Source organism: Artemia sp. Qi Xiang Cuo, chromosome 6, assembly GCF_049724085.1.
Source record: "Artemia sp. Qi Xiang Cuo chromosome 6, ASM4972408v1, whole genome shotgun sequence".
Classification (NCBI taxonomy): Eukaryota; Metazoa; Arthropoda; class Branchiopoda; order Anostraca; family Artemiidae; genus Artemia; species Artemia sp. Qi Xiang Cuo.
The window spans coordinates 21,710,805-21,738,708 of record NC_142799.1 but is presented as its reverse complement, the minus strand read 5'-3'; the positions used below and the strand labels follow the sequence as shown (position 1 = coordinate 21,738,708).

At 36.3% G+C, this 27,904-nt stretch overlaps 1 protein-coding gene across 1 annotated transcript in view; it reads left to right on the top strand.

Moving 5' to 3' along the window:
- The first annotated feature begins 1,883 nt into the window (after positions 1-1,883).
- Positions 1,884-27,904, top strand: part of LOC148950974 (bile salt-activated lipase-like) — a 60,533-nt gene continuing 34,512 nt past the window's right edge. Inside the window, exons 1-2 of the mRNA XM_089090973.1 lie at positions 1,884-2,074; positions 25,213-25,306. Coding sequence (XP_088947099.1) covers positions 1,884-2,074; positions 25,213-25,306 — 285 coding nt within the window. The remainder of the gene's footprint in view (positions 2,075-25,212; positions 25,307-27,904) is intronic.

Below are 27,904 nucleotides of genomic sequence, written 5' to 3'. Positions count from 1 at the left end.
GCGGTTCTGAGCTCTTTTGCGCCCGGGGCAAAATCTTGATTAGCCCCCCCCCCTTTTCTCCCAAAAATTTTCAGGCCAATTTTGACAAATTTTCATTTAATAAAAAAATTTTGCATTTGTTTAAAACTGACTTTTCTTAATTTAAATGAGAAAAGATAAGGGAAAATTGAAAATTTCGAATTCAATTTGCTTATTTTTACTACAAACTGCACACTACTTTATTTTAAGAACAATAAAATTTCAAAAATTACAAAATGATTATAAACGCTAGATTATTCATTTCAGATTTTACGCCCTTAAAATTTCCGCGCCCGGGGCAAGAGCTCAGTCTCCCCTAAAACCGCCTCAGAACTTACTTACTCGATCTACTACCGTAAGTGAAAAAAGTACCAAATACATTAAAATAAAAGCATTTTTGGTCAGTGAAACCCATCTTAGGTCTATTCATACATGAAAACCAGGATTTTCTTGGAATTTTCTTTTAGTTACTTCAAAATTATTAAGTTGGTACTTGTCTAGAATCCGGTAAGCACGCGAGAATTGTATTGCAAAGATGAGATAGACATTAGCCGGCAATTCATATGAGACACTGTATAAACAAGGGGTTTTCTCACTCCGAGAACTATATTTAAACTTTAGTTATTTGGGGTTTAGGGGTACCTAGGTTTGGTTAGGTTACCAATTTTGCCTTCCTCCAGGATGTCAAACCCGGTCCCCCCCCGTTCTGAATACGGTCTTGTCTGCAATATATACCTTTTTAACTGGTGGGTTATCTTTATCTGTTTAATCACAACGTAGAAAATTAAACTGAACATCAATTTATGGGGTGAGAAGAGGTCACAAGACAGGATTTTAAGGAAGACAAATCTCCATCAGAGCAATTCAAGAGTTAACCTGGCTTGTGATTGAGCGCAGCCAGGAAGGCGTCAGGCACTTTATTCCGACGATTTGTTCATAGACCATTTTTATACACTTAAGCGCCGTAAGGTAAGTTCTTACGTCGCAATGTGAAAAGTCCATAATACTCTCTGTCTAGATCTTCTATAAAATTAATAATAATAATAATAATAAACCCACAGAGCTGCTGTGGCGAGCTCCGATATTTCTTGATTTTAAAAATCGACCTTCACTGCGATTTGTCACCTTAAAAATAGCGGTACTTGTTAAGAATCCAGAAACACGCGAGAAGTGAAGTTTCGTTAGTGCTAATGAAATAAAACCAAATAGGATGAAATATAACAGTTTAGAAACAAATTTGGGCTTTATATTTATAGGCTACATTAGGGGGGGAGGTTAAGCATAGCGTATATTAAACATGGTACTGTTCTATTAACCGGACTCTTTTATATAGTGCTAGTTTGGTTAATGCTAATGAGATAAAATAAAAAAAGTATGACTATATAATGGTTTAGAAACAAATTTGAGCTATATATTTGCACATTAGGGGGGAGGGGGCAAAGCAAAGAATATATTAAATTCGTAACTTAACCTAACCTATTGGTACCTCTTCCCCCCCCCCCCAAAAAAAAACAAACAAAAAACAACAATTTAAATACAGTTCTTGCCTTTGTTTATATCCCAGAAGGCATTGTAAACATGTTTTCTTCACGCGTCTAGATCTATTTCGTGACTGGTATAATTGCCGTATTCAATAGAGTCCGGTTAATAGAACAATACCTTAAATACGTAACCTAACCTAGATACCTTTTTTTGCCCCTAAAACCCCAAAAAACTAAAGTTTAAACATAGTTCCCAGAGTGAAGAATACCTCACAAGCAGCGGAAACCTGTTTTTTTCATTAGGATTTCATTATATTCTAGATGCAGTCCATCGCGAGTTTCTGGATTCTTAACAAGTACCAAATTAGCTTTTGAGAGTTGAACATGGTCCAACTCATCAGAACCGAGGAGCCATTCACTTCTTGCCACCTGATGTACATCTCGGAGCATCATGTTTGCCGCATTGTTCCGATACGCGTGGCAGAGTTCCTACACGCTTGGCATAGTTCCGAAACGCGTGGCACAATCCCAATAACGCTTGGCACAGTTCCGCCACGTTTGACACGAGCAAAATGGTGAATGTGATTTCTGAAAGTTGATACCCCCTCCATCAGAATTGCTTATGAAATACAATAGAATCCTGCAGTCATCAGGGTTGCCAATTGGATATATTTTATGCCCAAAGGACAAATTCCTGTGTGCCGGGACAAAATGACATACTAGGGCAAAAAAGGGATATATTTTAGAAATTTGGGACATAGTTTGCAAATTTATGACAAAATGGAATATTTCCCCGCTGGATACATATTTTTGTAAAAAAAAAATGTAATTTTTAACCAAATCAGTAAATTTACTTAACTACTTATTTTCTACTAATTTTTTTTACAAACTTAATTGTTTTTCTGAGTTGCTTGATATTTTCTGCAGACAACTATTTGTAAATACTCTTGAAATTCTTTACAAGTTTGTATTCTTTCATCTATAAACGATTTTATTTATCCTTGCTTTTACGCTACAGTCAAGATAATAGGCAAGCAGGCACCTTTTTAATTAACAATCGCTTCCAGCTTCCAATAGTCAGGCAAAAGCATCTATCTATTTATCAAGTATTACTAACTGAAAATGAAAAGTTAGCAAAAGAAAAAAATTAAGGTTCTTGATGATCTGGAATCAATTTTGATATCAATAGATGTACCAAAAATTAGCTTATTGTGCTGATTCCAAATATATATTATTTTTTAAGTACAGGGTTACCCATTAGCGGCCCTGAGAAAATTTGCCAAATTTTCGTAAAAGATGAAAATCACCCCATAAAAGTCAAAGAATTTTAATGGAAATCACGCCATCAGATTCAGCGTATCAGAGAACCCTACTGCAGAGGTTTCAAGCTCCTATCTATAAAAATGAAATTTTAAAGTGTTTGCCAGAAGAAGCATCACGGATTCGTGTTTATTTGTTGCTTTTGCTTTTTCCAGGGGTGATCAAATCGAACCAATGGTACTAGAATTTCACACATGGGCTCGTTCAAACGAAAATTAAAAGATCTAGTGTCCTTTTTAAGTGACCAAAAAATTGGAGGACAACTAGCCCCCGCCCCAAGCCCTGTTTTCCTGAAAGTCGTCTGATCAAAATTTTTAGATAGCCATTTTGTTTAGTATTGTTAAAAGGTACAATAGATATGTCTTTTTTAGAGATGACATGACCCTTCAGAACCACAAAAGGTAGAGCCGCAAGCTATAAAATTTGCCCATTGTTTATATATAGTATTTGTTATAGGGAAGTATACCGGCATTTTCCAAGGGAGGAAGGAGATCTTCTGGGGATGGATTTTCTATGGAGGAGAATTTCCCATTGGGATGGAAGTTTCTGGGGGTGAACTTTTCAGGGGAAATTTTACACGGGGAGAATTTACCAGAATTTGTATACAGAATGTTTGTTGCTTGTCTTTTTTCTCGTTGTTGATCCCATTGTACATATAGAGACACTCTGGGGGAACTCAGGGGGAAGTTATCAGCAGAGTTGGAATTCTCTTGGGATTTTTTTTTTGGGGGGGGGGGAGATTTTCCACGTGAGAAATTCCCATGGGGGATTATCACAAGGAAAAATTATCCATGGAAAATTTCTGGGGGATAAACTTCCCAGGGGGGGGGGTATTTTCCAAACAGGGATATTCCCCAATTACCTTAAAAAGGGTCAGAAACTAAATGAATACAATTCTTTCTTCAAATAAAAGTATGGTAAGGATTATTTTTAAGGCAGAATCGCAAGCAAAAAAATTTCTGGGAAGGTTTCGCAGCAGGGATGGAATTGTCTGTGGGTAATTTCCCGGTGGAAGAATTTTACATGGGAGGAACTTTAAGTAGAGGAATTTTTCGTGGAGAAATTTTCCACAGATAGAGTGGATTTCCTGGGATTGTCTAAAAAATGATCAGAAATAAATACAAAAAGCAGTTTTTGTACCGAAAGTAGGGAGTGACATTAAAAGTTAAAACATACAGAACCTATTCCGCATATGGCGGGGACTACTCCCTCCTCAATACACCCCTCTCTACGCTAATGTTCTATCTTTCGTCTAATTTTTTGAAGAACGATTCTTCAAACACAAGGGCCGTGCAACCCTTGGAATAAACCCCCCCTTCACACACGTACTCTTTTCCCTAGTTTCATCAAACAAAAATTTTGAGATAGAAATTTTGTTAAAAATGGCCCAAAGAACATATAACAATGCCCTCAGCGTTTACACAACCCATAAGAGCCCTGGGACAAGGGTTGTAAGTTATGTCCCAGGGGCATATACGTTTTTATGGAACTGGTAGTCATATAAACTTTAGATGGGGCTTATTTGATTGAAGTTTAGTTCGTTGTATAAGCGTCAACAGTGATTTGAGGGCAACCCGCCCCCGTGCCTAACAGTTCCGTCAATCAGCATCCACACAATAGTTTTATAAATATAGTTTTTTCATACGTTTTCAAATGTCAAGTAAAATTGGCGTGGGGGATCCGCCCTCTCTGATTGAAGGGCACCGCAGCTTACCTTGCACTCCGCTACGTTGCTTGACTCCTGAATTGTACCTTATGACCTGCGTTCGAAAAACTCTGATTGGCAAAAAGTTACCAAAAGAAGTGAAAATGCTGACCCTCATACTTGTCAAGAGGAACTCTCGTAGGAAGATGCAGCTTAAGCTCCCACAAGTAGTTTTTACTTTTTACATGTTTTTATGACTTTAGTGCTTTCACACTAGTTCAATAAAATAAAAGTTCAAAACAGGGATAAAATCCTTTTTATCACACAAATAACAGCGATATCGGTCACATGGACAGTGACCATCATCAGTAGTAATTTTTGTGAATTTATATACACTGTCTATTAAAAAGGATTTTATCCCTATTTTGAACTTTTATTTTATCGTCATGGAAAGGCAGTGTTGTCTCCGAAATTATCCATACTAGTTCATTTTTTATGGATGAACTAAATGAATCTTTTTCGTTGTCATTATATTCGATGTTAACTGACCACTGTGAAAGAGGTTTACAATTCGTCAAAAACTAGTTTTTGAGATTTCAAGATGGACAATCGGACATATTATGGACATAATATAGACAAAATCTGGACATAATTTGGCTGAAAAGGACACATTTTGGGATGCTTAAGGGACATATTCATTTACCAAAAAGTTGGCAACCCTGGCAATCATGTATAATACTCTTTCTATCCATAAACAAAAAACAGGACACATGAGTTCGTCCCAATTCTCTTCCAAGAAATCCACTGACCTCTAGCTTCTCGAAAGTAAACCAGGTGACTGGTTTAATTGACTAATACAAATATGTAGTATGACAGCAAAGTTTGCACTTTTGTGCGGCTCGCCCGGCGCCAGCCCGATCTGCAACTATGATGGCATAGAAAATATTACATTCTTGACTGACCCCCCCCCCCACAGATTGAAAATTCAGGCTTTCCTCACACACACCCTTCCCATGTGCGTTGCACATAGAAAACACCGTAAATATTTTAAAATATATAGTATTACATTTTATGTAATTATAGGCAGCTTCGGCTTGAGCCCTAGTTTCGAAATGAACGAAGCAAAAGTCTTTCTTTTTCTTGAATTTTTCTATTCCGTTAGAGAAAATATCAAAAAATCGTCCTATGTTCCCTTCCGTTGTATGAAGCTGAAACCCGCGAACGTATAGTATTCTCACCTGAAAAAAAAGAAAAGACATACCAACCGCGAATAATGCTTAAAGCTAACCCTGCACGTACGACGTGTTTTATTTCAAAGGGCCCATAGTTTTGGGGGCGAGGAGACAGTGGCGGATTTGAACTCTCCTGCACCTGGGGCAGAATTATAATTAGCACCCTTCCTCCTTGTCTCCCGAAAATTTTCAGGCGAAATTTTAACACAATTTTCATTTATTAAAGAAATTTTTCTGTTATTTTAGTATGACTTTTCTTTCTTAAGCCTCTGAAATACTATTAATAATCTCATCCCAATTGACTGCTTCTATTTCTGTAATTCGACCTAATTACTTTTTACTTAAAATTCAATTTAGAATTGCTTCAATTCGGTCTACTTACTTTTATCATAGGCAGCGCCAGTAAAGAACGATGTTGGCACAATGTATTTTTTTCCAGACCAGGGCAATTCGTATCGAAGGTGTTGTCGTAGAAGCTCCGAAAAGGGCTCATTCGATTGGAAATTGGAATGGCTAGAGCCCTTTTTAATAGTCGAAAGCGATTGGAAGGCAACTAACACCCCTTCCACGCCCAACATGTCTCCAAACACATCCCAATCAAAATTTTGAGATAGCAATTTTCTTCAACGTAGTTGATTTCCAACTAGAAATTAGGTTTTTTCAGAAGGACACTCCCCAAAGCCTCCAGGGCAAGCGTTGTAAGTTATGCCCTGTGGCATATTCTGTTTTTTTTTATAGTAAGGTTTGTCGTAGAATCTTAAAAAAGGGCTCATTCGATTGGAAATTCAGAGGGCTAGTGCCCTTTTTAATAGTCGAAAGAGATTACAGGGTAACTCACCCCCCGCTCATGCCCCTCTTTTCCCCACACCACAGAACTACAAAGTTTGCGCTCTCCAGGTTTTTAACCGTCTTTTAATGTTTTGAAAATTAGGTCTTTCAGGTTGCCAACCCCCTCCCCCCAACCACAGCAGTTAGGGTCATTCTTCAATTTAGAATTGCTTAAATTCGGTCTACTTACTTTTATTTTCAAGAAATGGTGATGCAGATAAGGGAAAAATAAAAATTTCGGATTCAATGTGTTTATACTTACTGCCAACAGACAGTGCCCTCTACTTTATTTTAATAAAAGTTAAATTTTGAAAATTACAAAATGATAATAACCGTTATATTATTTATTTGAAATTATGTGCCCTTAAAATTTCTGCGCCGGGGGACGTGCACCCTCTCTCCCCTAAAACCACCTATGTGAGGAGAGGCTGTACAAATCATATAAAAAAAAAATTTAAAACAATCCACACGAATAATAGAAGAAACTTTGACAGTTTGGGGCAGGGGGATTTGTACTTGTAACTAGCGGTTTTTAATAAGAACATAAAAAAACATCGAAAAGTATAAATATACTTGGCTTCTTAATGTCAATTAACCGTGTCCTAAGGTTAAAATTTAGATTTTGTGGAAAAAAGGGACCATTCCAGCGTAGAGTCTTCCAAATTGTCCATTAAAACGTTTCCCAGCCCCGAACATGCAAAGTCCAATCTCTCATTTTTTTCAAAAATTGGACATAATCTCTTTTTAATATTGTGGATATAGTATGTGTAAATGATCTCTATATTAGCCATGATTTACAACATATGACAGTTTCAAAAATTATGTCCAGATTTTTGAATGGCAGAACAAAAAACAAAAGACAAAATTGTATGCTATTTCCAAAAGAAGCACAAAAATAGGTGAATTATACCTAAATTTCAAGAAATTAGAGACAATAAAAAAATCTCGATGTTTTGGAACGAGCGAACACTTAATTTAAGCACTTTAAGACAAAGAAAATTTCACCTACACGTCTTCGTACTCGCATGGACTTTATTATCACTATTTTCTCTGAACTAATTTCTATAATGAGTCAAACCGGCCGCGACTACAAGTCCACAAAGTTGTTTTTCATTCCCCCGCCGGGGGGGGGGGTGCCTCTATCCGAATCGTTTTTGTTAATAGGGCGGAATATCCTCTTAATAAAGTAGGAGGAAAAAGTGATTCGCGGAAGGGAAAAGATCGATCAAGCAAAACCCAACTATTAATAACATTATTTTTGCATGGATTTAACGTGCAAAAAGTATAAAAGCCAAATTTTTGGGTGCAATATAAGTATTTGTAACACCTAGGTCCAAACGATTTACAGAGAAATACAATAGAGTACCGGTCGGTTATTTTTTTAGTATCCAGGAAACACGCGAGAAGTTAATATTTGTTAATGCTAACAAAAAAAAAATAATGAAAAAAAGTTAATATTTACTAAACAAATTTGGGCTATATATTTGCACTGTTTAGGGGGGGGGGGTGGTAACGGAGAAACTAGATTAAAAACGCAGCCTAGTCGAACCAGGGTGCCTTTTTTTCCCTTTAACCCCAAAAAACTACCTTTTATATATTTTTTTTGTAGTGAGCAATACCTCACAAGGCAGCAGAAACCTTTTTTTCAATAGCATCTATGAGATTCTATATGCGGTTCTTCTCGCGTGTTGCTCGGATGCTAAAAAGTACCGTTCGGAGACAGTGGAAGCCCTGAACAGAAGGCAACTGATGACAGTGATGACTGATGAGCCAAGAGTAATGCAAGAGAGATGTGATACCAAGCTCTCAGCTGCCATACTTGGGAGGCATCTAACAGTTTATAAGCGGCCACGGAATTCCTGTTGTTTTAAAATAATTTTTTGTGAATAGGTGGCGCAGCAGCAAAGTGCACCTTGCACTTTGACGATATTCACATCAGTCTAGTTGTGTCTAAAAAAAAAGGTTTCTCAGTGTTTTTTCCTCGCCTGAGTCTGGGCGGGCTGCTCTCCATCAGTCTCTGTTGTAGTGTCTATAATTTTGTAATACAGGTATTAAATTTTCATCATATTAAGCAATACAGTGGACTTATAATATTTTTTTTCTTATCTGCCTCAATCTGTGGTCTTTTACAAGGGGTTTATATATATAATCGAATTTTGTCTTATCAAACATTTCTACTAAAAGTAAACATGCATCTGGCACATTATTTTGCGATAAAAATAATTTAATATATAATGAATTATTTCGTTACTTATTACTAATTATATAAACAATCGAGACTGAAACGTTATTTCACTCTCAGTAAATAAATAAAAAGAGGATTAAAATATAGAATATTATTACAAGCTTTGTGCTTTATAATCTAACATTAGAGGGGGGGGGTGTTACACAAGATAATATCTTCAATGAATAAACTCCAATCTTTAACAGTTGTCACCCTTCAACCCCAAAATCAAAATTTTAAATATTTGTCACAGAGTGAGCAATACGTCACTAGGCAGCGAAAACCTGTTTTTAATACAGATTATTTGAGATTTCGATGTGGTCTTTCGGGGGTTTTTATCATAATATAAATAATTACCCACCCATGTTTCTGTTCTTAACTGTGTCTTTTAAAAATTTTTACTTGTTTTCTTTTTTTTTTGGGGGGTGGGGCGGGACTAACCGCCTTTAAACAAGTATTAATTAAGTAAATTAGGACATTTAAAAAAAAATTTAAGAATATACAAATTAAAGTTAATTGCAACAAGTTAATTTTTTTTTCTGTAATGATTGGTTCCTTTATACCAATATCAAGAGAGTACATCGTCACCCTGGGTTAATATATTATGGATCGTAGATTACTGACTTGTGAATGTTTGATTTTAAAAAGTTGTGTTTTAGATTTAATTTATTTTTATCATACAGTAAAGCCGGACTTTATTATTATTATGAAGTTTTTTCATATACTTATTTTGTTTTTTATTCCCATAATCAATTTAGTCGATTTTGATTTTTTATGCATGTGTTTATTTTAGAATTAATCTTAAAACTTCCATAACGAATACCCTGCTGTGACATCTTCGACGGAAATTAATTTTTAAACCCTCTCTCTTAAATAAAGCTTTGATATGCACCTAATTTGAAAGAATTCTATTCTGTCTTCAAACTTCAATTTGAGTATCATCACCCTTTCCTTATCATACGTTTAAAATTATCAAAACTTCAACGATACAATTACTTATAACGAACACCTGGGATAGCTCTGTTAAAATTTATCATTCTTTGGCCGTTACTTCGAAACTACATAGTTACACAAGGATTTTTGGTTATGTTAAACATAAGTAATATGTTAAACATAAGTAATATAAGGGGATACAAGCTTGTCATTACCTTTGTTTAAGGAAAGAGTCTTCTGTCACCATTTAGATTTTTCTGTGACCATTCATGATTTTACTGGACAATATTTGGGGGGAAAGCAGGAGGCATGATAGGGAAACAATTAGACTCTGTATGCTTTAGTACAAAAAGGTACATAAAAATACTACGGTTCCAGGTGTTGTGTCTAAAAATAAACAAAAAATTACGGTACTTATATGTTGTAGCGCCTATGTTTAAGTTCTTCATCTAAGCAGAACCTGTTTCTCTGACTAATAATAATGAAATATCACAAAGATGATTAAAATATTTTAGAAACAAAATGGGCTATATATTTGCACATTAGGGGGAGGGGGGTTAAAGTATAGCAGGTGGGCATGCAAAATGTGTTTTGTATAACTATTCTGTGTATTATGAAGTAAGAATTGTTTTTTTACTTTACCCTGTCCAAATACTTCACACCCCCCCCCTAAAGTGCAACGATGTAGCCCAAATTATATATTTCCATCTATTCTGTCACTTTCCTTTGTCCAACTCTAAGCTGAAAGAAACTAACGAACAACCGGTTCACAGTTCGTCAATTAATGTAGAACTTAACCTCGTCGCTATAACATAAAAGTACCAAAATTACAGTCAACTGAAACTTGTTTTTTAATTTTTACAACTTGGTAACTATATATCCAAGTTGGCTTTTATTGCAAATATATGAGATGATATTCCATCTCTTTAACATTTATTAACCAATTTCAAGCTCCCAATAAGTGAATTGCACCGTTAAATTTTTTCGGGTGGGGGGAGGGAGTTCGGGTGGTCTGCGTTGTATTTATTTGTCACCCCAGTTTTCTGATTCTGCTTCAGTTCCCAATCAATCCCCGAAGAAGACAGTTTCTCCCTTTCTTATGACCACATAAGGTCTCATATATACCAAAAATGATTAGTATTTCAGATTATTTTAAAGCTCATTTTAAATTAATTTCGATTTATTTTAAAGCAATTCTAAGTGAAACACTTAATTGCGAATTAATTTGAAACACAAGCATAAAATTATAGAATATGGGTATGGTTTAACCCAGGTACGAAGTTCGGGAAAAGCTTTGTGGGGGATGGGAGCTCTCCCCATCCCTGAAGAACCAGTTTTCTTTATTTACCTTGTTGAGAGTTGAACTAAATTTGTGGTTTATTTTTTCAGTACCACCGTGATCATGGTTGTGAGTAACTGACCGTCTACTGACAGATGACGCTGTTTGATTGTAAAACGGTATATACAAAAAAAAAATTGCAGGCGGTTCGCCTGAAAAAAAATCCGATTTCCACTATAACGTCTAAATAAAAAAAAACGGTACTTGTGCATTATATGCTACAAACGAAAGAAGTCAAGTTTGGTCAATGCTAAGGAATAAAATAAAATGGGATGAATATATAAGAGTGTAGAAACAAATTTGGGCTATATATTTGCACATTAGGGGGTATAGCATAGCATATATTAAATACGTACCCTCCCCTAGGTCTCTCTCCCCTCCTTAACCCCAAAAAATAATCGGCTTAATTTTGTTAACTTGATTAGAAACAACGCGTTGCACGAAATGGATATAACAAATAAACGTATGACGGGTCTCCAGGTCGGGTTTGGTTGTACAGTATATAGAGCTGTGTAGAATAAAATGAACCATTACCAAGAATACTTTTGAAAAAAAATTGCTGTCAACCGAAACCTTGCTATTTACGATGTTTACATCTTGGTAACTATCTATCCAAATTGTTTTCATGTAAATAGTAAGACAAGGTTTCTTCTCTTTTTAATTACTGACCAATTTTGAGTTCCAAATAGGAATTTTGGCGATAGCTGTGACGTAGTAAGTTCGTTTTCAGAGATCGTCTAGGGAGAAAAATTGGCCAGACGAAAATTATTCAGAAATAATATCTTCCCGGTCCCAATTTTACAATCCCATTTCATAATCCAAAATACTAAATTTCGAAGTTTCAAAAAGTAACTTGAAACCAATTAAGAACGGTGTCAAATAAAAACAAAAAGAAATTAAAAAAGTATAAACAAAATTAACATTATATTCACAAAAATCAAGAAATTGCAATTTTGTATAGTCTTTTTTCTTTTTTTCTTTTTTCCTCCATTTTTAAAATTTCTTTTTCTCTCCAGTAGCCTATTCTATCGTCGGAGCTTGCTGATTCGGAGATCATGCGACTGATCAATTTTGTATTTTGGTATTTAAATGTTATAGCGACCACACCAAACTCAAGTTAATCCTAATGAAATATACCAAAATATTATGAAAATATAATATTTTGTAACAAAATAATGGAAACTAAAACAAAGAAACATGGAAAATAGGCCACCGAGGACGCATTATATTAAATACCTAACATAACCAATTCTGTATATTAAATATTTAATTAAAATACACCTGTATAGTGGTTTATATCACTGAGACTAAGCAAATTAGCTCCGCATGCAGACAGAAACACCGGTTTTACTCAGATTAAGAACTTGAGTGGGGTCACTATAACACGCAAGTACTATAATTTTTTTTCAACCCTTTCTGACATTACCAGATCGAGTGCCATGTGGCTTTAAACTGGTCGTTTTTATATTCTTTTTTTTTACCAGTAATAACAACTAAGTGGGCGTTTGATGGACGCTGATAAAAGCTCATCTCGACCGATAATTTTGACCCCTACATGCTTTTTATAAATATGTTGTGACTGCGCCAGATCCTAGGGTTAAATGGCAAAAAATACATCGGAACTGAAAAAGAGCCATCTTAAACCCCCCCCCCCACCCCCACTCATTTTGTACAAATTGGTATTTACACTAGAACACAATATATTATAAAACAAAGCTAATTTATTAAATACAAAATTATGTTTATCTTAAAAAAAAAAAAAATCATGTTGTCAATAATAAAATTGAGTGATTTGTCTCAAGCTCAAACAGCCACTTCAAGGTTATGAGGGGGGAAGGTGGTTGCCCAAGGCGAGTTGATGTTAATTTCAGTTATAACGTCGCTCTTTACTTGTTCTTGAAAACTCTGTTTCTCCTTTTAGTTAATAAAAAGTCCATATAAAAATATTATCCCCAGTAGAATTAAAAAGCTAATTATTTTTGTTAAATTTGGAAGATGACACATTTTAACATAAATATCAATTTTTTATATCAGACAAGACATTTTTTCTTCAAAGCTCTCCAGAAAACGGCTCTTAGTTGCAGTAAAGTGTTCAGTACCACAAGAGATATGTATAATATCAGGTCTGTGGAGGCAATAATTTCAATTTGGTTATTTCACCCATTATTATTATTGTCGTGGGTGGACTCACCAAATTGAGTCGAAGCTGAGGCCCCAAGGGCCCATTTCTTTAACACTCCAAATAACATCTGTTTTGAAGACTAGGGGCTAATTTCCCAATCCTTGTTATAAATCCTGCCAGATTTTGGACCTTATACTCGACAACTCTGTCCTCCAGTTTAGTATCCAATACTCCATTATTGGTGCTTCATCCATAATAAGAGCATTTCCAGATCTTAGGGGTTATCTCTCCCCTTAACCCCCTACTATCTACGCTTTGACTAGTATGCTCCTGAAAATGCTATAGAATGCAACAAATACAGCCAATTAGAAATTACAATTGTCATATTTACTGACCTCTTAAATATGCAGAAGCCTCCCTACCCCCTTGAAGCCCTACTTGTTACGCGTAAGTTCAACTTTTATCAGCTTTGATGTTTAAAAAACTAATTTTCCGTTCAAATACCCTATTCTGCAACAGTAGGGTAGCTATTACCCTCTTTACGTTCCTATAGAACGCTTGGTTCAAATAATGTTTCTCCAAATAAAAAGCAGTCAGGGGGCAGGTTCCGTATTTCTCATATTGATATGAGCGATATTTGACGCAAATTTTAATATTTTGCCTTAAAAAATACACATTGAGGAGTACCTAATGGCGGTTCTAGTGGGGGACAGAGGGGGCACTTGTCCCAGGTGCAGACATTTGAGGGACGCAAAATTTCAAATAAATAATCTAGCGGTTATTGTCATTTTGAAATTTTGGATTTTTTTAAAATAAAGTAGATGGCGTAGTTGGCAGTAAGTATAAGCAAATTAAATGCGGAATTTTCATTTTTCCTATATCTTCATTACCAATTTTAAAAAATAAAAGTAAGTAGACCGAATTTAGCTCATTTTAATTTTTTTGTGATGTTTGTGTTGAAATTTTGTTAATAAATTAAAATTTTGTTAAAATTTGGCCCGAAAATTTTTGTCAGAAAAAGGAGGGGGCGCTAATCAAGATTTTGTTCCGGGCACAATAGAAGCCAGAACAACCATTGGGAGTGCCCCCCTTAAAAGTCCATAGAGCTTCCTTTTAACAACTGATGCTGAATTATGTGACACTGCATAAACCGTTAGTATTACCCTATACCTGGCCTGTAATAGTGGACTATCTTAAGGACCGTTCAGGCTGAAGTATAAAACAAAAATTTAAACTGTACGTGTATAATCCTTATTCTCTGTAACCGTTCATAGTGTGAAAAAATTGTACACCAAATGTTTTCATTAATCACACCAAGCTTAAACTTGTTGTGGTTTACACAACTCTCATACTGTTGCATAAGCAGAGCCGGTACTCTCTCTTTCTTATAATGCCAATAAAAAAAAGGAACTCCCAAAATTCCATTGATATCCCATTTAAACAACTCATTTTTGGCAAAATGAAACATTAGGCCCGTTCTTTTGCACTAAGATCTTAAATATAAGATATCACATATTTCTGCAGAGTTCCGTTCTGTTAAATAATCTTTGTTCAAGCTCTTACAGCTCACTGATGTTATCAAAAAGTTTGAACGACGCCATCTTTCTGCCATATAGGACAATGATGAGAGAACTTGATGATATACTCATCATTGTTTTTAGACCGCTGATCAGAGCAGAATGATAAAAGAGGTTTGCAAAAGAAAGCCATAAGATGTAAGATCTTACTGCTAAGATTTCACTTTTAAGCGTTCTTTGTCAAAAGATGCAAGATCTTAGCAAAAAGATGAGTGAAAGAACGGCCCTATTGGTCTCCTCTTCTTTTCGTTTCTTAGATTCACAGGTAACGCGAAAGTCAGCAGCCTTTTGGCCCCGGATAGCCTACGTACAATTTTTAGCAAGTAAATAGGATTCGTTTCTATTAATTTTTAACAAACGGAGAGGAGCGTATAGAAATTTTTACTGATTTTTGTGTAAAGGACGCATAATTTCATGAATTATACGAGTTATTCACTAACGTGAACGTCCTTTAGACGAACTGCTTATATATTTACGTCGAATTACGTCCCCACGCGATAGTATGAGACCTGAAACTAGGAGACTGCATAATTAGCTTTTCGATAGTTCATAAGTCTAAGATTTTCTTTCGAGAGCATTTTTTCTTGTATATTTCTGCCCATATGAGCCCTCTTCTGACGTTGTACGACAACTGGATCGACACACAAATCACGCTCCATGACCATCCTTCTAGGATAAATACGAAATTTGGAACTTGTGAGGTTATAACCTACAAAGTTCTCAGAAAAATCGAATTTAGTTATGTACTTTTATGTGAGACACGGCCGTATCCAGGGGGGGGGGTTACCCGGTTTGAACCCCCCTCCAAAATTTTTTACCGAGTCGAAAATTAGTAAAACCTAGGTAAAAATCAGTAAAATTAGTCGAAAACTGAGTAAAAAAATAGTACCCCCCCCCGAAAAAAAATCCTGGATCCGCCCTTGCCTGGGGATCAAGGTCCTTTTTAAGGTTTTCTCAAAAATAATTATAATTTTCCTGTGCATTCCTTTTTGAAAGCTAAAATTAAAATTGATTCGCGAGGCTATACTCATTTTAAATGTTATCGCGAGTTCTTCAGAACTTTCTGGTCAGCAAGGGGATAGATACTTGCAGTCTACCCAAGAGAAAACTCTAAAATGACAGTAAAAGTGATATTAATTCGCGAGTTAAATGATAGTCGGTATGGTGGCCGGCGTTTACCCACCCTGGAAAATGCCCGCTTGTGGTAAATGCCCCCCGCCCGCGGAGACATGGCTAATTGTAGAAAGAAAAAAGCCAAGACGGCGCGTCCAAGGCATTCCCTGTTATTCCGTATATGAAAGGAGATGTCCCCTCCTCAACGCCTTGCTCTTTACGCTAAAGTTTTTATTGTTTAAAAAGAGTTGTGGGAAAGTCAAACTTCAGCGTTAAAGAGCGAGGCGTTGAGGAGGGGACAGCCCCTTTCATGTACAGTCTATTTTCTGTTCGTTTTAAGCTTTCAGGTCGTTTCTTACTTTCAGTAAAAAAAAACTTGTTTTCTTTATTTGAGTTTTTAAAATTTTTGAATAAATGCAGGTTTTGATTTTGACTTACCATACATGAATGATCAACAACAAATGTGCATATTAATTTTACTTTTATTTGGTTAAATGACTTTGTCGGAAGCTGTCTAATCTTCTTTAGGGACGTTTGCACGATGATAAGTTATATGTAACCTAAAAGTGAACTTACATTGTAATATATTTTTAATACGCCTACTAGGAGGTTCACCCCCTATTCAATAAAACGCTCTTTACGCTAACATTCGTAATGTCTTCCAATTCTTTAAAAATGACCCTTAAAAACAAAGGCCGTTAATTTTAATGGATATATCTTATGAAATTACTAAAAATCTTTAGCGTAAATTGCGATGTGTTTACAAGGGGGCAAATCCAATCATATAATTACTGATTTTTGTTCTTTGTAAGTTTTGATGTTGCTCCTTACTTTCAGTTGAAAAATTGTTTTTTTTAAGGTAATTTCTGATCTTTTTTTAAATAATGCTGGGAAATCCGGCGCACTCTTCATAGCAATGTCCCTTCCCACATGAAAACTTCCTCCATGTAAAGATCCTCCCACATACACCCAGACCCCTCCCCCCCCACTACCAATAAAAAAACCCCCTTAACACGACTGTAAACTTCCCGAAAACCAATACGATCTGTTAACATTGGATAGAGTTACTAACTTTAAGCCCTCCCCCGGGGACTTGGGGGATTAAGTCATCCTAAAAGACATAGCTAATTTTTTGGTCACTTAAAAGGGCACTAGAACTTTTAATTTCCGTTCCAATGAGCCCTCCCACGATATTCTAGGACAACTGGGTCAATACAATCACCCCTGGGGAAAAAAACAAACAAAAAACTTGATGAAACTTATATATTTGAAATCAGCATTAAAATCTGATTCTTTTGATGTATCTATTGGTATCAAAATCTCGTTTTTAGAGTTTCGGTTACTATTGAGCTACTAATACCATATTGAGCTTACTAATATTAATTAAAAAAAAACAAGTTTTTTAAACTGAAAGTAAGGAGCAACATTAAAACTCAAAACGAACAGAAATTATTCCGTATATGAAAGGGGCTGTCCCCTCCTCAACGCCTCGCTCTTTACGCTAAAGTTTTTTATTATTTTAAAAAATAGAGTTGTGACACAGAGATAAACTTTAGCGTAAAGAGGGAGGCGTTGAGAAGGAGAGAGCCCGTTTCACATAAGGACTAATTTCTGTTCGTTTCAAGTCTTAATGTCGCTCCTTACTTTCAGTTTAAAAAACTTGTTTTTTTTATTTAATTTCTGATCGTTTTTTAGTTAATGCAGCTTTTATTTTGGCTCGCCGTCATTGAATAAGTAAACAAAATTTGCATAAAAATTTTACTTTTCTTTTGCTAAATGGCTGTCTCTAGATTTGGTTCTGACGTAATTTACAAATTAACTTACGTAACGAACTTCTATAGTCGTATATTTTTCTTCTGGAAAAAAATACAAAGTTGCAGATTTTTGCAGATATGAGCTTGAAACCTATGTTGTAGGGTTTTCTGATACGCTGAATCTGACAGTGATTTTCATTAAAAATTTTCCACTTTTAGGGGATGTTTCCCCCCTCTTTAAAAAATCAAGTAAGTTTTCTCAGGCTCGTAGCCTTTGATGAATAATACTAAACTTAACAAAATTTGTATATTTAGAATCAGCATTATAAGCCCATTCTTTTGATACATTTATTGACATCAAGGTTCCGTTTTTAAAAGTTTGGCTTACTATTGAGCCGTATCGCTTGTTTTTTTTTTGTTTTTTTTTTTATTACGTATATGTTATTACGTATATTATGGGGTTCTCCCCTTAGTCAATACCACGCTCTTTACGTTTAAAGTTCAAAAAATATTTTAATTCTTTAACACGACCCCTGAATCAGAAAGGCCGTTTAATTAGAATAGATAGCTTTTTTGAAAGCACTAAAAAAAACTGTAGCGTAAAGAGCGAGGTATTGACTTGGGGGAGAAACCCACTCATATACGTAATAATTTCTGTCTCATTTTAAGTTCTAATGTTGCTTCTTACTTTCAGTTGAAAAAACTTGTTTTTTTTATAGTTAATTTCTGATCGTTTTTTAAATAATGCTTGGGAAATCCGGCGCCCTCTTCATAGAAATGTCCCTTACCCCATAAGAAACATCCTCCACGGAAAGATTATCCCGCAGTAACCCCTCCTCAGGCCCATCCCCCCCCCACCAAAAAAAATTCTTCCTGAAAATGTCTGTATACTTCCCAATAACCAATACAATATGCTAAGCAATGGGCAAAGTTCATAACTTGCAGCCCTTCCCCTGGGAACTGTGGGGGATTAAGTCATCGTAAAAAACATATTTATTAGATTTTCGACTATGCTGAACAAAATAGCTATCTCAAAATTTCAATTTGAGGACTTTGGGAAAAAAATGAGCATGGGAAGGGGTCTAGTTGCCCTCCATTTTTTTGGTCACTTAAAAAGGGCACTAAAACTTTTAATTTCCGTTCCCATGAGCCCTCCTACGATATTCTAGGACAACTGGGTCAATACGATCACCCCTGGGGAAAAGAACAAAAAAAAACAAACAAACAAATAAACACGCATCCGTCTTTCTTCTGGCAAAAAATACAAAATTCCACATTTTAGCAGATAGGAGCTTGAAACCTCTACAGTAGGGTTCTCTGAGACGCTGAATCTGACGATGTGATTTTCATTAAGGTTCTATAACTTTTAGGGAGTCTTTCCCCCTTTTTTCGAAAATCAGCTAATTTTTCTCAGGCGCTTAACTTTTGATGGGTAGGACTAAACTTGATGAAACTTATATATTTGAAATCAGCATTAAAATCTGATTCTTTTGATGTATCTATTGGTATCAAAATCTCGTTTTTAGAGTTTCGGTTACTATTGAGCTACTAATACCATATTGCAGTTCGTTACCATGAACTGTTTGATATTGTTGGTATGTGTTTACCGCATAATTACCGCCTGAGCATCGGTCTAACCACATAAGGTATTAGACATCCGTGAACAAGTGCTAGAGCGAGAGAGAAATTTGGGACATTTTTTGGGGGGATCCCACCTGTCCAGAGTCCTAGGCAAATGACCCAAAACTTAAATTTGCTCACATTGCGGGGCTGAGCTGTGCCAATGAATAGGTGCTATCTGGAAGATGATTGGAGAGAAACTAGGGGGAGAGAAGCAAAGTATAGCGGTACAATTATAGAACCCAAAAAAATCGGATTCTATGGTGGAAGCGGCGGACATGGGCTAAATTGGGCGCCTTGTGAAAATGAAAATACTATTCTAATGTAAATTGCAAATGGTTAGCGGGGGGGGGGGTATTTTCGGGGGTATTTTCCGGGGTGTATTCGCCAGATTCACCGGGGGGGGGGGATTCACCTAGAACCAGTCCGTACATGTCCATAAAACGAGCTAACGTTTATGATTGGCTTGTCTTATTCGTTCTATAGATGTAGAAAATTACTGATATGGCCAGGAGCGGATTCAGGATTTCTTTTAGGGGGGAGGGGGCACAAAATAGGTTGATCCGATAAAAATAATTTTAGGGGGCACAAAATAGGTTGATCCGATAAACTTCCGTTAGAAGCCAAGTTTAATTAACGAAAACTTGAGTTAATTAAATAAATTACACTATTTTAGACAACGCTAGGGGGGGCTCTCACCCCCCTGGATCCGCCACTGGATATGGCAAGAAATTAGTTAAAAAGTTTGCATCAACATCACTTTTTCCCACTTACTGGCTCATAATATTATGTCTTTGTATGGTTTGCCATTACAGAGGGAAAATATGCAGTTCTAAGCTTCCATCTTTTCAATTACGAAAATTATGTCTCAGACCCATACTTTTATCGATCACTAATGATCAATAATTTATTATAATGGATTAATAATACATTTTATGCTTGAAAGATGTAGAACCAGTAATCCTAGAATATAAGGAGAGGGCTCATTTTGAGGATGGCTTGACCCCCACAGCCCCTGGGGGAAGGGCTGCAAGCTATGAACTTAGGTCATCGTTTACATATAGGCTAGTATTGACTATTTGGATGGATTTTTTGGGGGGGAATTTCTCTGGTGGGGGGGAGGGGCACATGAGAGGATCTGTACATGGAGAAATGTATCGAGGGGAAGGGAATTCCCAAGGAGGAGGAGCTGGATTTCCCGGCATTATTTAAAAAACGATCAGACATTAAACAATAAACAAGTTTTTTCAATTGAAAATAACTGGCAACATTAAAACTTAGAACGAAGAGAAATTAGAAGGGGGAGGAGGTAGACTCCTCCTCAATACCTCACTCTTTAAGGTAATGTTTTTCTTAGTACTTTTAAAAAGGCTTAAAATTGTAATTAACGACCCTTGTGTTTCAAGTCATTCTTAAATAATTAGAACAAAAAGTAAAACTTCAGCGTAAAGAGAAAGGTATTGAATAGGGGCAACTCCCCTCATATACGTAAGAATTTCTGTTCTCTTTAATTTTGAATGTTGCTCCTTAATTTCAGTAGGGAACTTTTTCTTTTTTTAATATTGTGTAGGGACGTCAAATCACGAAAATGCAGAGTGCAAGGACTCTTTTATAATGTAGATGCAAAACAAGGTTTTCAAAATCGGTGACAATTTTGTTGTTTTTTATCTTTTCAACTTCAACATCAAAATGATAGCTTTTAGAATCTATGAGGTGACACTTGACCTCTCCCTTAATACCTCCCTCTAAAATATGGCACCGTGATTTTGGGGTCCGGTCACAAAATTAGAGGGAAAATATTACCCTATACATATTTGAGGCTTTAAAGTGCAAGAAATATAGGTAGTTAATAGTTGCAACAGTTTCATTCACCTATTGTATGCGAAAATATTATACTGAAAATTTGTACTGTTTAAAGCAAATGCGGATAAATAGCACTTTCATTATCAAAGCATTCATTCTTAAAGAACTAATAACAAATCTTAGTGAAAGCAGGGGATTAGAGAGGAGTTGCAGCCTCCTCATGTATAGGATAACTTTTTTGTCTCAAGGTCTCTACTTCAACCTGAGAATACTTTTTTGTTCGTATCTAATATAACATTCAGGGCTATCCTCAACATGTGGGGGGATTTCTCCCTCACCCAACCGTTCACATCATATTCATCCTTTATCTTCAGTATGACAATAAAATATGCTTCCTAATATAAGGGAGGATGTGGCTCTCATCAAAACCCCGCTCTTTCTGCTTAACTTTAGCTCTTCATCACTATGCTTTGATACTTAAAAACTAAAATTTTCACAAAAAGATTGGAGCCGTTACATTTCAAGAACACATTACAATACTGGCAACAGTGGCAACTAATGCCAAGGAAGACTTCTGCGAAGAAACACAATATCGTCATAAACAAAAAGATAATATTCCGTCAAATTTAGCATTAAATTGAAACAAAAATTTAATTACTTAAATCATTCAGAGGAGAAAGACAACAATCGGACGACAATAGTAATTACCGAAAAATCCTCAGGTAAATATTTATATACTCTTCTGAAGAAAACATGCTCAAAAATGAAAGCTAGTGCCATTGGATTCCTTATTTTATGCTATTTAAAAATCTCATGCTCGCTTTTCTGGCAAAGCACCCCCCCCCTGATGGTCCCATATATAGCCCTAATAAAATATTTCACATTAATTTATTGTACTTAAAATTATAAATATACAGCGTGTTACAGCGACCATACCAAAGAAGTAAACTTAGGCTAATTATAATGTAATATACAAAACTGTGATAAAAATAAAATACTTTAGTAACAAAATTATAGACAATACTATAGAGAATTATAGAAAGCATGCCACCCAGACCGCATTATATTAAATACCTAACTTAACCTATCATCTCTACATCTTAGATATTTAATTAAAATATACCTGCATAGATATCGTTTATCTCGCTCAGGCTAAGCTGAATATCTCCGATTTGACGCAGACAGCTGGTTTCATTAAATATCAAGAACAAAGTGTAGTCGCTATAACAAATAAGTACCAAAAATATTTTTTTTTTAATTATGACTAAAATAACCCAGAACACTATCGGACATCAGACTGCAGGCAAAAAAAGAACAAGAGCCGTATAACATTTAATCATTCACGAGGATTATAATAAAATCGTTTCTGCTAAACTCCAGCATAAAATTTTGAGTCTTCTTACGTAATCTTACTTAAGTAAAGAGCGACCCGTGTCATTAGCAACTGAAACCCTAAAAACAGGAACTTCATAAGAATATACATGGATCTGCTTTTCATGTTTATTTTAAAGATGTATTACTTACTAGTTTAAATTTACCTATACAAACTTATTAGTACAGTAGTATTTTAGAATAAGGCGAAAACACACCCAAAAAGGGGTCTGGTTTTCACAATAAATTCAATATGTCTGAGAACCAAAGTATAATCACCTACCGAACAAGTACTGACAAAACCTATCCTCTCCACACAAAAAAGTGACCCTTTGTTTACCTATACGAACCTGGCAACTAAATTGTGTAGTTATACAATTCATCCCGGTCACTCGTCGCCTGAATCACGCTCTAGCATAATTATTGTCCGGAGCAAAGTACTTTGGCTCGGAGCGATTAAGTAGTACAACATTTTGCGTCTAGAGGCGCTGAGGTACGTGGGGTCACTTTTGGCGAGTTTTACCAGTACTTGTTCCGTAGGTGATTATACTTTGCTGAGAACTTACATAACGCCTAATATTAACAACCGGCGGAACTTGTATACAACCATTACTATATTACCGCATATAACTGAGAAAGAATTTTCAGAGAAAACTTCTGAACAAAAACAACAAACATGGTACATGCAGTCGCCCTGGGGAAGAATTTTATTAAGAAACTTATGTTCATTTTATATTTTCTAGGATGTTACTCGCACATTCTGTTGAAAAGTCAGACACAATATATTCTTTTGGTGACGTCAATTCGAGGAGAAGGCAGGGGGCGGAACTTGTCCCTCTAAATTTTTTCTCCTCCTAGACTTTGAGAAAAAATCGGTACTTATGTATTGTACGAGAAACACACTCGATACCTTTTATCGCCAACTTGATACATTACCCGTTTGTCACGGTCTTAATCCCCGACACTTTGCTCCGGCTGATAAAACTACAACACAGATGTCTGGAGGAGGGGGCGCCCATAGCGCATTATATTAAATGAGTAGCCTAAACTAACCTAAGCAAAATGCCAAGTAAATATTTAATTAAAAGCAGTCAATAGTGTGATGGAGTTTTATCAACTGCTTTTTCCAAACCATCTGCTTTTTCAGCCAGATCTAATGTAACCCTGAAGGTCTAGGGGGGAAGCTCCCCCTCCCTACGCCCATGAACCACGCGATATATTGTATAGGGAAGATGCTAAAGAAACTAGTCAAATTGGTCCTTTCAATGGAGAAATCCTGTGCCAATGATTGCAAACAGTGGTTTCTCTCTGCCTTTACAATATTTATACTTTGGTTTTTTAGGTTTAAAGGGAAAAAGGTAACTAGTTTATGTTACTTATTTAATATTTACTATGCTTTACCTCCCCCCCCTCCACCACCCTAGTGTGCAAATATATAGCTGGAATTTCTTTTTAAACTATTACTTTTTCATCATATTTTTTTTTATTTCATTAAGATCTAAAATTTTTCATCGTATTTAGTTTTATTTCAAGAGCATTATCGAAAATTAACTTGTCGCGTGTTTAGCGTCTGTTAATAAAAAAGAAACAAATTGGACTATATATTTAAACAATATAGGGGGGAAGTGTAGCGGAGCAGCGTGCAAAAAAGGTACTTTTAAATTAGCTGGTACCCACCACGATATATTGTATAGGGAAGATTCTAAAGAAAACTAGTCAAACGGGTATCTGTCAATAGAGGATTGGATCGCAAACCGTGGTTTGTTATTGCGTTTACAATATTTAAACTTTTAGGGAGAAAAAGGTACCTAGGTTAGGCTAGGTTACGCATTTAATATACACGAAAGAAGTCAAGTTTGGTGAATACTAATGAAATAAAATATTATGAAAATAAAATAATTTAGAAACAAATTTGGGCTATATATTGTCACATTAGGGGGTGGGGGGTAAAGCATAGCATATATCAAATACGTAGCATAACCTAACCTAGGTACCTTTCTCCCCTAAACCCCCAAAAACATTCGTTTAAATATTTTAAACTCAATCAGAAACCACGCTGATTACTATTGCAAAAGCCGTTCGACGGGTTTCGTGTCTGCATTCCTTGTCAAGTCTATAGCGCCGTGTTATATATAAAGCAGAAGTACCGTGCAAACATATTGCCCAAATTTGTTTCTAAACTATCATATTTTCATCCTATTTTGTTTTATTTCATTAGTATTAACCAAACTTCACTTCTAACGTAGGTACCAGCTAATTGAAAAGTACCAGAAAATGTAACCTAACCTAACCAAAATTCCAAATAAATATATATTAAAAATATACCTACAATGTAGTTTTCCACTTAAGCGAAGCTAATTGTCTCCGTATACAACCAGCAATAAATCGGTTACTGTCTGATTTTATAAATCAAAATCCTCAAGTGTGTACTGGCTAACAGATCGGTACCTAATTTTATGCTAGTCCTTTAGTTTACATATAGGTTATTTTGACAAATCTTTTTTAATTTTATTTGAATTATAAAGAAACTCATTATTCCATTTTAACCTAACGCTGCTCGTCTCAATATTGCTACTCAACTTAAGCAATCTGTTCAATTGAAAATTTTTAAGCCAAATTCTGGGAAAAATGTACGAATGAAAAAAGACTCTGACGTTTGAACTGACCTTTTGATATAACACACAATCTTCAGCGTCACCCGATCTTCCATTGTCAAATTTCACAATCCCATGTAACTTGACAGTCTATTATATTACCTGAGATCAAAATAACACCTTACAGAACAATATAGGTGTCGTGTAGCTACTTTCTCTGACCATTTTGTATTTCAAGGTCACGCAACACCAAAACTAATCATAATATTGGCCAGTTGGTATGCTCACCTCCGACCATTAATCCCGAAGTGAAATCAACCACGACCTCCAGGGTACTTAAGACTCGACCCCGGCACCATGCCGGCGTACCGATCCAACGCCGCCACCGCGCGGCCCGGTTGACCGCCCCCGGTGCGCCACACGCGCGCCGCCGCCGGCAGAGGCGGCGGGGTTCGGTTGACTGTGAATTAATTTTGCGGCAAGTCTGTATTGCGTCAACCGCAAAGTCGGAGCTTTTCTTTCATCATGTGGTTAAATATTTTAATTTTCCTGATTAGAAATCAAGCAGAGCTTGCACTATCCCCGAATTTTCGGGAATTTCCACAAAAATCTATGTGTCACTCCGAAAAAAAATTTGGTTACCCGAATCCCCGAAAATCACCCAATCACGGTGCCACCCCTAGTGATTTATCACTAATTACTATCCCTGCCAAATATTGCTTTGTATACCATAATTCTTCAATACTCTCTTGTTCGTTAATTTTCGTCTCTTGTGTTACTTTCCATATAAACCAGACTGATACATTTGCAATATACATGGTTCTTCATATGTTGACAAAGGTATCGTCTTAATGAAATTGAATTAAAAAAACAAGATTTTTAACTGAAAGTAAGGAGCGACATTAAAACTTCAACCGAGCAGCAATTATTCCGTATATGAAAGGGGCTGTTCCCTCCTCAACGTCTCGCTCTTTACGCTACAGTTTTTATTGTTTTAAAAAGCAAAGGTGTCAAAAAGAGTCACACTTTAGTGTAAAAAGTGAGGCGTTGAGGAGGAGATAGCCCGTTTCATATACAGACTAATTTCTGTTTTTTTTTAAGTTTTAATGTCGCTCCTTACTTTCAGCAAAAGAAAATGTTTTTTATTTAATTTCTGAACGTTTTTCAACTAATGCAGGTTCGATTTTGGCTCACCGTGCACGAAAATTAAAGTACAATTTGCATACTAATTTTGACAGATTTAATCCGAATATGAAGGATCACCCCCTTTTCAATACCTTGCTCTTTACGCTAAAGCTGTTAACACTTTTAAAAAAGCTTCCTATTCTAACTAGACAGCCCATGTGTTTAAATTTTAGTAAACAGTCAAACTTTAGCGTAAAGAATAAGGTATTGAAGAGGGGCAACCCTTCATATATGGCATAGTTTCTGTTCGTTTTTCAAATAATGCTGCTAAATCTGGCTCACCCTCTATGAAATATACCCCTCCCCCTCTAGGAGCTCCTCCGTAGAACTTGAATTTAACGGAAAGTGCACCCCCCGGCACATTCCCTTCAGACATGTCCGTCCTCGCTGAGAATCCCTGCCCCTCTCTGTGATATTGCTTTTGGACGATTCACCCTGAAAAATTCTCCTTAGCATTTTTTCACTGGAATAAGACTTTAATCTCTAATCGGTGTCTCGGTCACTCAAGAACCGTGAAAATTATTTCCCAGAAAACAAAACGCGCGGAAAAAAGCCCCCGACGCATCCCCCCGGCCCGTCTCCATCTACGAACTTTGGCCAAGCGCCTGTCAGCCCCTTAAAAAGAATTTCGTGTCGTACTTGTGTCGACACCCCCCAGTGCACCATTTCCTCTCGACTATTGACTCCTCCGAACTTTCCCTCCCACAGGAAGATTCTCTCCTTAGAAATCCACCCCAATAACAACGCCCCCCTCCCTAAAAAAGGCTTTATACTTCCCAATAACAAACACTAAATGTAAACAATGGGTAAAATTGACAACTTGCAGCCCTTCTCCCGGGCACTGTGGCGGGTCATTTTACACCCAAAGACATAGTTATTAGATTTTTTGACTATGCTGAACAAAATGGCTATCTCAAAATTTCGATCCCGTGACTTTGGGGAAAAAAATTAGCGTGAAAGGGGGCCTAGTTGCCCTCGAATTTTTTGATCACTTAAAAAGGGCACTAGAACTTTTGATTTCCGTTCGAACGAGCCCTCTCGCGATATTTTAGAACCACTGTGTCGATACGATCACCCCTGGGAAGAAAAAACAAACAAATGAAAATGCATCCGTGATCTTTCTTCTGGCAAAAAAAAATCCACTTTTTTGCATATAGGAGCTTTAAATCTCTACAAAAAGAAGGCAAATATTTCCGAAAAGAAGGCAAATATTCTCAGGCTCGTAACTTTTAATGGGTAACACTAAACTTGATGAAATTTATATATTTGAAATCAGCATAAAAATCCGATCAGATTTGTGCGTGCCCCCTTTTAATTAGATTCCTTGGATTGCCACAGCGAATCTAATATTTCAACTATTATGCAAGGGATCTGAAACGTCACAGCCATTTCATTTCTACCAGATTTCTACTTCTCTTGATGAATAACGATGAAGACCAGCGTCCAGCCAGCATCTTGCCAATTTTTTAACTCATGAACAGGCCCGAATCATTTGTAAATTCAAGCTGGGATTTGAAAAAGACTGATGAAAACATTAATGTTTGCGGTCAACATTGATCGTGCCGGCGGCGGCGTCGAAAAATCATGGGCGGCGCGCCGCCGGTCATCCATTATCAGCGCGGCGCCGGGGTCTATTTAAGACCATTTAGAGGACATCGGAATTGCGAGGGGGGTAGCACTACAGAGTTTAGTGTATCTGTGCTATTTTGGAAAGTTTTTTGACTAGGTGAATAAGACTTTCAGAA